At 38.3% G+C, this 13,700-nt stretch overlaps 1 protein-coding gene across 1 annotated transcript in view; it reads left to right on the top strand.

Moving 5' to 3' along the window:
• The window catches only part of ltk (leukocyte receptor tyrosine kinase), a 77,010-nt gene extending 65,819 nt beyond the window's left edge, over nt 1-11,191 (top strand). The window contains exons 20-29 of the mRNA XM_053509265.1: nt 3,589-3,775; nt 4,741-4,831; nt 4,921-4,985; nt 7,795-7,924; nt 8,143-8,240; nt 8,452-8,544; nt 9,038-9,139; nt 9,240-9,374; nt 9,793-9,883; nt 9,992-11,191. Coding sequence (XP_053365240.1) covers nt 3,589-3,775; nt 4,741-4,831; nt 4,921-4,985; nt 7,795-7,924; nt 8,143-8,240; nt 8,452-8,544; nt 9,038-9,139; nt 9,240-9,374; nt 9,793-9,883; nt 9,992-10,948 — 1,949 coding nt within the window. The 3' untranslated portion in view covers nt 10,949-11,191. The remainder of the gene's footprint in view (nt 1-3,588; nt 3,776-4,740; nt 4,832-4,920; nt 4,986-7,794; nt 7,925-8,142; nt 8,241-8,451; nt 8,545-9,037; nt 9,140-9,239; nt 9,375-9,792; nt 9,884-9,991) is intronic.
• The last annotated feature ends 2,509 nt before the right edge of the window (nt 11,192-13,700 follow it).

Below are 13,700 nucleotides of genomic sequence, written 5' to 3'. Positions count from 1 at the left end.
AATTCAGAACAGAGTTGAATTAACATATAATACTCCCATAATCATAATTGCTTTATTATATAATAAATGACATACATTATGAAATGTAATATAATAAGTTATCTGGAGACAAGTAAATCATCAACATTTAATAACATTGAGATGTATGTTACATTACTTATGATTTACAGTACTGATGTTGGTTAACTGATGTTAACTAATACTAATAGCAAATAATATTTGTTAAAAGAACTCTTGTAGTGTAAAAGATTTTTGGATCCCTTTTGTTCCTGGAATTTAAAATACTTTGGAGCATAAATTACTTCATAGGATGTGGCTGGCATTTTATTTTTGAAACTTTATAATGAAAACAAATTATGTATTTTAACAATTACAAATGCATTTTGGAAAAAGCCAAATGCGTACCATTTATTAAGACAATTATTGACAAAGCTTTCTATTTTAATCAAGTTTTTATTACCAGTAATTAGTAACAATTATATTTGCTAATTAGGCTTTTGTCAGATTTGGTAAGGCAGGTGCAAACACGAGGATTCATTAAACAAACCTGGAAACATGAATGAGTGAAGGAACAGCATCAGTACATATATGAGACAAACACAACAAAATTCTTGCACTGAAACACAACAACTAAACTTTATATAAAACTAATTATTAGTGAAATGCAATACAGGTAAAACTAATCGATGAGGCACATGAACAGGTCATAGGGCTTAAAGTGCTGCTGGGATATGGAGTCCTTATTGATTATTTTGTGGCCAAAACCAGCAGTGACATGATATTATTATTATTATTGAACCTTACTGTTCAAATGGGTGAGTAGGGAATTAATCATGTGACTACTGTTAACCGGTCCATTATTTTGTATAATGCTAGTGTATCTTCTCTTATTGCTGTATTATTTATCTATCTACTATTGCTGCTATTTAAAACCTAAAATCCTAGTGCTTTACAACAGAATTCCTATTCCAGGATGGTCAAGGGAAATTTTTATGTATCTCTGCGCTGTTCACAAAAATGTGATTTGTGCATTAATATGAGCAGTATGTAAATAAACAGACATTAAGTGTTATTTGACACTTTATAAACTCTAGTGTAATTGTAATTATTAGGAGCTCTTCTTTTATCTCGTTTCATGATTCTCATAACTCTTGCTTTAATCTGCTGACTGAATAAATCAGATTTTTTTATAGAGCTAGAAAAGAATACCAGCAAGAATATGATAAACAAATCAGACATACAGACACTGTGTAGATTACATTAGACTTCCCTATTCGGGGAAAAAAAAAAAAATGTCAGTGGACTTCTAACTACATATTAAAATACTGTAGTTCATTTAAGAGTACTATTGAGGACAAGAAAATGATTAAATGATTCATATTGAACTATGCAGTGTTTAGAGATGAAGGAAATCAGATTTATAGTCTTGGGTTTATTGAATATTCTTGATGACAAGTTTACACACTTGTAGGCATTTTTTCAAGTGGCTTTATAAGGATATTCTTCCAATAGTCCTGAATATCTTCTCAGATATGCTAAGGACTTGTCCAAGTTATTAATTTGTTTTGGAAATCAATACACTACAACTACAAGGAGGATTCAAGTCACAGTTAAAGGAACGTTTTGGACACAGAAGGCTACGTTTTTCTTGATTGCAATGTCACGTATGACTAAACTTCGTGCATCATTTCTCCCCTGGTTTGAAATGTGCATAAAAAAAATCAAGTTATGGTCAATTTTATTGGCTACAAATGTGCAATCATTCAGGTGGGTTTTCTCCCCCATGGAGTCAAGTTCTACAAGATGCACGTAGCACCTTTAGGAAAAAAACAGGGAGGATATACACAATACACGGCCTCATACTGCCCACCGCATCACTTGTACATTACATATACTGTATAGCTCGGCTGTGAATTATTTCTTGCATCATCAGTTCAATCCTGACCTACTGTAGCTACAAGCGATTTCCACCAAAGGAGTCCCTGGGAGGCCAGGGTTTCAGCAGTGACGATGATGTGAAGCACTTAGTCTGATCATGGCTCATGCATACTGAAAATACTTTCTGCTTTGATGGTATCCAGGCACTTGTGAAATGCAGGGATGAGTACATTAATGTAGTACGAGCTTATATAGGGAAATTAAGATAACTTTAAAGTTTGGATGTCAAAGGCAGGTCGTGCAGTAATCCACCAATCAGGCCTATATGGTAGAGTGGGCAGACGGAAGCCACTCCTTAGTAAAAGGCACATGGCACATGAGCTTCTGGAGTTGGCCAAAAGGCACCTGAAGGACTTTCAGACCATGAGAAACTAAATTCTCAGGTCTAGTGAGACTCTCTGACCACTCTACCATATAGGCCTGATTGGTGGATAGCAAAAATCTTAAGTAAACTTTTTTCACATTGTTATTATGGGGTGTTGCGTGTAGAATTCTGGGAAAAAAATGAATTTAATCTATTTAAGAATAATATGTGGAAAAAATGATGCGCTTCAAAAACTTTCAAAGTGCACTAAAAGTAAATGATGCTGTTGAATATGAACTAGTCATACAAAACATTTTGGAAAGTTGAATGTAGTTGATTAGTGCACTACTTGCAGAATGCTAAATCTTTTTTTAGTGTGAGATAAATGACGACCCTCTATAATATGCAAACTCCAAACTTGTGTTTAGTAAGGTGCTTTTAAGACGTCTACTAGTTCCTAGTGTAATATGTAGTGGTGTATATTCATAGTTATTTGTTAGGACTAAGTAACATGCCTCAGAGCTTGTGGGGTTTTTGTGGTAATGCACAAAATCATACAAGGTAAGTATGTCTACCTGACAAAAATAAATAAATAAATACACAATCAAGAAAGACTGATTTATTAATACTGGACTCATTATAGGAATTATAATACACATATCAGTTGGTGATACTGTAGCTGCTGAGCTCTATTGGTGGTTAACTCTTGTCTTTTCCATGAGCTCTCCCTAATGCAGGTTGGTAGTCTGTGCTTGGGCAAATCCCCTTCCTCTTTTCCTCTTTCCCCTCTCTTGCCCCACTCCCATCCCCTGGTCAACCTCCTGCCGGCTTCGCTTCACACCCGAAGGCAAAGGGAACCCCTCACCTCCACGCAGTGCCCCCCACAGGCAGACTACCAACCTGTAACGGGGATGTGGACACCCATTCCTGAGGGTGAGTGCTTCCTGCTTAGTTAGCAGTCCACAGGGCAAGTGCCTCACCAACCCAGTGATTAAGACGTCAAGTGTGTTTTGAATCTCAGCTTGTTTGAGAGCTTCCTAGGACACTGTCTGTTGGTTTTATTTTCTCTTAGACAAAGTGTTTTGTGACTTTTTTGAATTTCATACATTGTGCAACAGTGAAAAAATGATCTTAGGCTTATTTCTAGATATCATATGATGGAACATTTGGTGAGAGATCTAAAGTATTTTTATAATCTCATTGTCCTTACAGACATTTAAAGTATGAATATTGTGTGTTTAGTAGTTAATGTGAATGAGCTGTAAAGTTGTGTGTACTGTATATGTTTTGGTCTTCTGTTATATGCACTTCTTGTTTTGTGAACCTTGTGCTCTGTGCTCCTGCAGTGTATTACCGCAAGAAGAACCACCTCCATGCGGTCCGGATTTGCTTACAGAGCCCCGAACACAAGCTGAGCAAGATTCGCTCCTCCGTCATTATGACTGACTACAACCCCAACTATTGCTTTGCTGGCAAAGCTGTTTCACTGTGTGAGCTGAAGGAAGTTCCACGCAAGAATATCACCCTCCTCAGGTGTTTCCACATTATGGAATTATTGCCTAAAGTCATATACAGGATAATCTGTTAAATATTATCTTTAATAAGGAAAGATTATGTTACAACTACACTTAACGAGTAGACCTTTTTTGGCCTTACATAGGACCACATAGAAGCGTCCGCCCTGGAAAGCATAAAATATTCTTACACGCACATATTTGTGGTGTAATAGTACTAATTTGGTTGGTTCGTGCTGTATTTTTATTATCCCTTCTCGGAAAAGTCAGGAAATAATAATTGGGTGAGCTCATAGTGGAACTTTATCAATAGAAGGTTCACTGTATATTGCAAAAAAAAAAAAAGAAAAGCAAGACCTTAATATTTTCTAGCCATAATCCGTCCGTCCGTCCGTCCGTCCATTCATCCATCCATCCATTCATCTATCTATCTATCTATCTATCTATCTATCTATCTATCTATCTATCTATCCATCCATCCATCCATCCATCCATCCATCCATCAACCCATTGTGTTTTATCCAGTGTTGGGTTGCAGGGGATTGAGCAGGGCACAAGCAGATACGCTCACATGCCCAGTACACTATGGGTAGTTTGGTTAGTTGAACAGCTATGAGACAATACTGTACTGTATCTGTGAGGGTGCTAATACCAGTAAAAGCATAAAAGTTGGAGTTTGGAGCCCTAATCTCTTTGATAAAGGAGTGTAAAGAAAAAAGGCGCTGATGCATCTCATTAGACCGGACTAAATCCCACTGGTGAAACCACTGGCAAGTAGTTGAATGGCATTGTGGTTAGGTTATGAAACAAACTGCAAAAAAAGAGCAACATGCCAATCAAAGACGTTTCGGTGAAAGTCAATATTGATGAAATACAAACTTCAGGGTTCAGAGTGTTTTTTTTTTATGTATTATATTATTCCACTTTTGGTTGCTAACCACTTTGTATGCTTCCTTCATGGTTTTTGCTACATCTTGGTTACAGGGCTTTAGGGCACGGTGCTTTCGGAGAAGTGTATGAGGGTCAGGTTCTGGGTATGAATGGAGAGAATACTGCCATGAAGGTTGCTGTCAAGGTCAGTATCGCCTTTTTTGTGGTTAGAGTGAGATTTAAGTTTGAAAGCTCTTAATTAATTCTGTCTTTCTCTCCGTGCTTGTGTGATAGACTCTTCCAGAAATCTGTTCTGAGCAAGATGAAATGGATTTTCTCATGGAGGCACTAATTATGAGGTATGCTTTACAGTCCTGCCATTACACAAACAAATAAAGCTTCCATGGATACACATGTGCTAAACAGACAAGAGAGAGAGAGAGAGAGAGATTGCAGACCAGTTTAGTAAAATAACCTGAAGGGGAGATAATGTTTTGTTTTCTTTAAATGTTTGTTTTGCTGACTCTGCTCACAGCTGGTAGTAGTTGTGGTCCAATTTATACACCCTCTGCATTCAGGCAGTGCAGCTGTTCTTTTATTTCCATGCAACAGACATATACGAGGAACAATACCCTAAAGGCTACTCGTAGGCTCTCGGCTTTAACTGAAGGTCAATAAAAAATAAATTCCGAATGTATGTTTAAAAGTTTGTTTCTGTTCTGTAAGATGTACATAAAGATTGCGATGATTACGTTTTTAATTCTTTTATAAAATGAAAACAAGCAAACATAAAATTGTGCATTTGAAAAAATTATACAGATTAAAAATATATTATTTACAGTAGGTGCTGCATAAAGAAATAATGCCCATGGATATACTACAGTTGTGTCCGTAAGTATTTGGACACGTTTTTCCCCTCTGTACACCACCAGAATAGGTTTTTAGTGGAAAGCACACTCAAATGGCTTAAAATCAGGTGACCACTTACTGTAAGTAATAAACCCCATCTAGCAGAAGGTAAAATTCTACGCAATTTAGAATTCGTCTTCTGCCAGCAGTCGGATCACCAGTAAACACCAGTAATATACCCGTGCTATCATAACACTGCCTTCATCATGTTTGGTGATAATGTGATATGCTTTGGATCATGAGCCCTTCCTTTCCTTCTCCATACTTACTTCCCGTCATCCTAGTACAAGGTCATTTTCATTTAATCTCATTCATGTAATCTAATGTCTGATCTGACTTTCTATTTTTTCATGAGTGGTCTTCACTTGGCTAAATGTTGTGAAGGTTTTTTTTTTTTTTCACCAGGGCGAGAAAACCAGTTGAAATATTATAATGCAATATTTTTTGTTTAACCCTTTAAATTAAAACATGAAGTCTACATATATAAATCACATCTCAGTTGCTTCATTTCAAATCCATTTTGGTGGTACAGTATATGCAGGCAGAAATACAAAAAAACATGTCACTGTGCTAATACCTATGGACTTGACTTTACTGTACTGTATGTGACCAAAAATATGTGGACATCTGACAGGCATACCCATATGTGGGCCTTTCATTAAATCCCCATGCTTAAAAAGAAAAAAAAGAGGGCAGATGTTCATATGGATGTGGTGCCTTCTTATAGATTTTATAGATATGGTTTGGACGCGCACAATTGTTTATGATGTATTTACATGCTGGAAGCACACAGTTGTTTATTTACATGCCGTGACATTAAGATTATCCTTTCCTGGAATACCTTTATGGGCTCAAACCTGAACATGTTCCAGCATGCTAATGTTCCTGTGTAGAATAGCAAGGTTTTCCAAGGTTGAAGTGAAAGAACAGCTGTACGTTTTTTTTTAGCAGAGGCATTCAGACTTTCATTTAAAATCTCCTCATATTTCCCAACAATTTCTAGGAACTTTTAAGGAAAAACAGCCTTACATCAATGCAGATCTTCCTCCAAACCCAACAACCACCGACTGTTTGTCAAAAATCTCCATAGGGGAAGAAAAAACATTATGTACATACATAACATCTGGATTGGGATATTTCAGGTGTGTTATTTTACTGAAAAGTGTATGGAGGGTTTTCTGAAACACCATGTGTATTCAGCCGGAATTGCATCTACATTGAACAAATATAGAGAGTAAAAATGAATTAAGAGGGAAAGTTCTGTCCTAGGCATCGAGCTAGTCCTTGTTCTTATTGTAGCTACTGTAAGAGGAGACGGCTGGCTAAACTCCGCACAATCCTGGACAATCCTTCTCATCCACTATACTGTGTGTTGGCCGACCGGAGGAACACATTCAGCCAGAAACTGATCATTGCCAAGTGTTCTCAAGAGTGCCACAGGAGATCCTTTGTTTCAGTGGCCATTAAACTGTACCACTGCTTCCTGTAAAAACTGAAACTGTAACTGGGAGTGCTCACAATCATGACTTCTCCCCCATTCGTTACTATTTGTAAAATACATTTATTTAAACCTATTTACCACAATTATATGAACGTGTATGTTAGTACACTGTGAACAATTCGCCTTATTTCTCACACATAACCCTTTTTCGAAGGGAAGGCAAAGTAGTTTCTCTTTGGGATTAATTAAATTATTTGATTCTTGAAACCTTGAATTCCTGTCTCATCTGATCATAAGATTCTTTTCCCTTTAAAGTTTTAGTAGCAGCTGATATTGTAATATAAAAGAAAATGCTTTATTTTGGCACACTCGTTCAAATCCTCAAATGTGATTCTTTTATTATAACCACAACCTGCTGCCCACTGTGCATGGGGGCATGATACACCGGTGTGCTTCTCCAGACAGGTTTATTACAGCCGATGCCTGATTTATGAATGTCAGCACAATTTGGACTTATTTTATTTTTTTCATTCTCTATTCTCTAGTCTGGCCTCTGTGTCACATATTTTAACCTGAAAAAAAGGTAAGCATGGGGATGACTGCTTAAGAGGTCATAAGACTCAGGTTTAATTAAATATAATAGTCTAAATATCTACTTAATTTTTGTTACCATTTTTCTCTTAAGGGAGGTAGTATTTATGGCTAGTGTCGTTTTGGTAAAGAAAAAAAAATGTCAACGATTCTGGACCTGTGTATGATTTTTTTACGCATTTCAATGCACATTGCATTGATGTGTGTGTGTGTGTGTGTGTTCACAGTAAGTTCAACCACCAGAACATAGTGCGCTGTATTGGAGTCAGTCTTCAGATCCTGCCCAGATTTATTCTTCTGGAGCTCATGACTGGAGGAGACTTGAAAAGCTTTTTGAGACAGAACCGCCCCAGAGCTGTAAGTGCCTAAAGTATGTGAGTGTGTGTGTACTGTATGTACTGTACATGTGTTCAGGTGGACAATTTTGTGCCGTTGTGTAAATTAACATGCATGAGAGTTGTTAGGTTTAGGGCAGCATGTGGGTATTAAGTGTGTGCGTGCGTGTGTTTCTTGAATCAGTGTGATTTGTAAGCTGACAGTGTGATGAGAGTAATCTGACAAATCGGCTTCCACAGAATCAGCCCTCATCTCTGACTTTGTTGGAGCTGCTGCACGTGGCCAGAGACATTGCATTCGGCTGCAGATACCTCGAGGAGAACCATTTCATTCATAGGTAGTTAAAAACTGCTGAAATAATGCAATAACACACATAAACCCTAATAAACGGCCAAGGTGAGATTCTTATTTGTTTATCAGAAAAATAATTTTATGGACTTACATACTACTAATAAATCACATTTTCAAAAGTGTGAAACCAGCTTAGTCTGGTTGAAGAATAAAAAATCGAACATGAGGATGATTTAATATATATGTTCTTACTTCAGAGACATCGCTGCACGGAACTGCCTTTTGACTTGTCCTGGTCCAGAGAGAGTGGCTAAAATCGGAGATTTTGGAATGGCTCGTGACATATACAGGTGCTGTTACTGTCTTTTATTGTTCGTTGGTCTATAGATGAATAGAAAAATGTCCCTTTATTAACTTCTGATTAAACCTCTAAAAGATATTTCATTTATTTAAAAAAAAAATACGAGAGGTGTTCAAGCCAAACCAGGAATGCACTTATCCATATTTTCATTAAAGCTATTTGTCTCTTATTAATGACAATAACTGGAAAAATTGGCACATGTTAAAATTTTTTTTTTTTTAAACAACACACAAATCCATAAATTTTGACAAATAAGATCTTTTTTTCAATTAAGGTTACATATTAGGATGCTGAGCTATAACGACCCAGATTCCTTTTACCGCAGCACCTTTCATTCTTGATGCTGTACATTACCATATGCTCTGTATTGTGCTGCATAAATTCCTATGACACAGCACTGGGGCGAGCTCACTGGTGTATAAAAGAGTTCTGACTTAAAATCACTGAGACAAAATAATCTGACAAAACTTGTTGCTGTGCAGGGCCAGTTACTACAGAAAGGGTGGCCGTGCCATGCTGCCTGTGAAATGGATGCCGCCTGAAGCCTTCCTAGAGGGCATTTTCACATGCAAGACTGATACATGGTAACGTTTTATTTAGGGGTCTCTTGTGTTTGCTTAAGCTATCCGTTGATTTGGTTAAACTATAACCATGAGGAAAGTTCTCATTTGTCTCCCTCTGTAGGTCATTTGGTGTACTGCTGTGGGAGATTTTCTCCCTGGGCTACATGCCTTACCCCTGTAAGACCAATCAGGAGGTGCTGGAGTTTGTGACAAGTGGCGGACGAATGGATCCACCTAAGAGCTGCCCTGGACCAGTGTAAGTAGCAGTTTAAGCTCCTTTTTTTTTTTTTTTTTACAAAAAAGACACAAAAGAGGATCGGTGAAGGGTTTTAGATAGGTGACGGTTGTAACTCATTTTAGTTAGAAATGTTTGTGAAAAGTAAACCTTGTGTTGTAATGTTCTATAACTCAACCCATAAAGGTGACAGATTTAGCTCACTGTTATAGCAAGTGTACAAACTGATATCATATGTTAGGTCTGGATATGGGTTAGTGGTTAGCATGGTCGCCTTGCACCTCCAGGATTCGGGTTCAATTCCCATGTCGATTCCCACCTCTGTATGCATGGACTTTGCATGTTCTCATGTGCATGTGACCTGCCATGGGTTCGGCACCCTTTATACAGGAGTAAGCGGTTTGCAAACTTATCAGACCACATATTTTTTATGTTGTAGTTACCGGATTATGACGCAGTGTTGGCAACACTGCCCAGAACATCGACCAAACTTCTCAGCTATTTTAGAAAGGATCAACTATTGCACTCAGGTATGGTTAAAACATTATCATCAATCAGGGACTAATGGGTTTAGCTAGACACCCTCCTACGAGCATTTCTCTTTCCTCCTTTTCTCCTCACATTATAATGTGTTTCAGGACCCTGATGTTATAAATACACCCCTTCCAGTGGAGTATGGGCCACCTGTGGATGAAGAGAGCCGCACTGTGATTCGTCCAGTAGCATCTGACACCATGACTCCTCCTCTAGTGAGCAGATCGCTGGATGAGCCTGTGCAGCCTGCAACCTTTACTCCACTCCCTCAGGTCCAGAAACCCCGATTACTGTTACAGCAGCCACCACAAATGCCTCAGGAGATTGCCGTATGTGAAGCTTTGGAGCCTTTTTGGCCTGAGCCATCTTCTGCTCCTGGGGCCCAATCAAGCTCTTGGCTGAAGGTCCCAGAGCACCAACCATGTTCCAGATCTAGCTCTTCATCAGGCCAAAAGCTAAAGAACAACACCAAGAATCTTTGGAACCCCACGTATGGTTCATGGATTCTTGAGAGCTTTGGGAGGACAGCCCTGTCCCAGACCCAGTCTGAACCTTTGTCCAGTACCACCACTGCCCTGTCCCATTTTTCTTCAACCTCAGATCATAACGACTCTGGAACCGAAGCTAATGTGTCAACATGCTCGAATTCATCACCAGCTCCCTCTGAGAAAAGCTCCAGTCCTCCAGGACCTTTGCGCCTCACATCACGGAAAGGGCAGTGTGGAGCTGTTGGGGGCTCACATGCTGCTGTCATGGACTTGGCTAAGCTTCAGAGCTTCCCTTGTGGCAATGTAAATTATGCGTATGATGAGCAGAGCTATGAAGCTGAGAGTCTACCCCTGGTAGTTGGCAGGTCTCCAAAACCCAGCAGTAGTTCTGTAGCTAGCTCTTCTCTAACAGCACTTGGCCTGGCTTTCTCCAGCACCCACAAAACATTAGTCACGCGTCACGCCAGCTATGGACACGAAGATGCCAGAAGGAATTCCAGGCCAGAGAAAACCACGCGGGACAGAGACTCAGGCTTCTCACTGTCGGAAGATCTTAGTGTGACTCCTGTGTAGCACTTTCAGATGCTGAGCTAAAGCCAGATATTATACTTAAAAGCAGTATTATACTGTATTATTAAACAGTAGCGAACTTCATTCAGGTTGCCTGTCCTAAAATTATAAATTAGGAGGCCAGCAACACTCATCAATACAGGAAACAAAATGAAGACGTTTTTGGGTAAAAAAGTATTATGACATCAATATTGTACGAATGGATAATTCAGTACAGGAATCCTGTGAATATAGTATATTACAGAAAACATAAACATCACTGGAGGGCATTACTTCCACTCTGATTACTGATCAACACTCCTACACACAAACTACACAGGATGCCTGCTTTGCAAGTCTGACATACACACCGATCTGTTTCTGTCTGGTGTGAGTGGCAACATACAGTAGAGTGAGTGTTGCACTACAGCAAATCCATCGTGAACTTTGAAATATCTCCGTTATAATGTGTGTTTTTTTTCCCAGTTTCACAGCAAGAATTTTCCATCCTTTCAGTTGGTACAGTACAGTACAGTAGGTGCAACTCTTATAAACAGTGTCATTAACTTACTGTAGCTACTGTATTATCATATATAAGGGACATTATACAACAACAAGAGGCATTCCATGAATAGATGATATACCACACATCAGCACTGGGATGGTTTAACCATATGCATCATTCCTCGTCACAGGTGTTCTAATAATCATTAATTCCACTATCTGTCGGTCACCAGCATCAGTAAAACTAGGCCGGTATGGTCCGCAGTATACTGGATGGATGGGAGAGCAGCTTCCTGCCGAACTGAAGCACTTGTAAACAAATTTATTCCAAACTGCAATTTACATTTAGGCATTTGGCAGATGCTCTTATCCAGAGCGACTTACTTTTTTGTTTTGTTTATCCTATTACATATCCGAGCGGTTAAGGGCCTTGCTCAAGGGCCCAACAGTGGCAACTTGGTGGTTGTGGGGTTTGAACCTGGGATCTTCCGAACCATAGTCCAATGCCTTAACCACTGAGCTACCCCTGGCCAGTTGTAATGTATGTAATATAATGTAATGCCTCATTTTTGTCCTTTTTCTGTTTTTGTATTTAAGGTTTAAACAAACCAATTAGATTTCCCCCCCTAATATGACCTTATTTAAAAAGATCCCACTTCCTTGATCAAATCTGATCAGGTCTGCCCTTTACTAAAACGACGGGTTTGGAAAAGGGATGAAACAGCGGCAGTTTAAGGTGTAAAAAGGCAGTACTGGGGGAGCATTAACAGACACATTTTGGAGAAGTTTTGAGACTTATGTTGGGTTTTTTTAAGCAAATCGTAAACGTGGGACCTTTAAGGACACCTTTTGTTCACTATGCTGTCTTTGTATCCCCTGTCTCCTCAGAGGGTTTTGGACCTAACCACCTGTTTATCTTTATAGCACCCCTGGTGATGTGTACAATCAGGGCTGTACTGCTTATGCAAAGCAATCTGTTAATACTGGCAGCACTCATTCAGAAGCAGCAGACTGGAAGGCATGGTCCGAATGAGCATAGATTGATGCTTATAAAAAAATAGAATAGTGAAAATCAGTCTCCAAACAAAATGCATTTTGTTACCTTTATTCATGTAAATATTCATGAAATGATTATGTGTAAAAGAGACTATTTTACATAGCTGGCTGGAGCAGAAGTTGTTTTTTTAAAAAAAAAATAAACCTAAACGTCTTGTTACAGGAATCTCAGTTATACAGTGTGTAACCTTCAGTTATTTATAACAGGAGTGCACCATGTGAGTTTCTGCAATACACAAGGCCATTTTAATGAGATTGAAAAAGAAAAAAATCTTGAGTGGAGTTAGAAGATACCAGACCCTCTGGCTTGTGTCTCCTGTTTGTGTGTATGTGTATGCGTGTGATTTTTTTTTTTTTAGTTTTGTATGTTTTTTTTTTTTTTTTTGGTGTAATTTTCTACAACTAAGATTACTTGGTGTTTGCTAGCAGGAAGACCTGCGTGATTCTGCAGTAAAGAAATTAAGTTAGGATTATGGAGATAAACAATGTATAAAATTTGAATGAAACATTTTGAAGCAAATGGCATTCTGGGAGTACTTTCATAAAGCTGATAGCTAGATTCCTTTGTGTCCTTAAGCTGTACACTGGCTAACACTGTGAATGAAATTTTGATGAATATATTTTGAAATACCAGCATAAGTCATCGATTTGTGTCTAGACAAGGCTGTCTCAGAGGGCTCTGGAGCAGAAGCTTCATGTTTAATTAGAACATGAAGAGAAACCACATGGTCCAAGCCAGAAACTGAGATTCGGAAACAATAGCAGCTTTCTTGAAATACATCGATCAAGGATTTCATTTTATTTTTTAGAGAAACAGTACCATTTTAAAATTGGTAGGCAAAAAAAATAATAATTTCAAATCCTACCAAAAATTTGAATACTTGAACCGCTTATTGAGTGGTTTAAGCAACTTTTAAATGAGAAATACTTCTAACGGGAATCATCTAACTAAGTCAACAGCGCCAGATTCCCAAGAATTTTGACTGGATGCCATTCTATTGTTTTGTCTAGATTTGTCAGAAGCTGACTGTTTGCTAAATAAAGTGTTGGAAAATGAGGAAACATCTGTAAAGGCTTGTTCCAGGGCAATATGAGACATAGCTGCCAGCAATCAAACCCTACACTCAATGCATTCTCATGGTTTATATAGTCTTTAATATTGTTAATAATATAATATTGCAATATAAAAATTCTGTTTATTATGTTTTGTTGGTTT

This window comes from Clarias gariepinus, chromosome 13 (genome assembly GCF_024256425.1).
Source record: "Clarias gariepinus isolate MV-2021 ecotype Netherlands chromosome 13, CGAR_prim_01v2, whole genome shotgun sequence".
Taxonomy (NCBI): domain Eukaryota; kingdom Metazoa; phylum Chordata; class Actinopteri; order Siluriformes; family Clariidae; genus Clarias; species Clarias gariepinus.
Note: the sequence above shows the minus strand (reverse complement) of the source record. Positions and strands in the feature narration are given on the sequence as shown.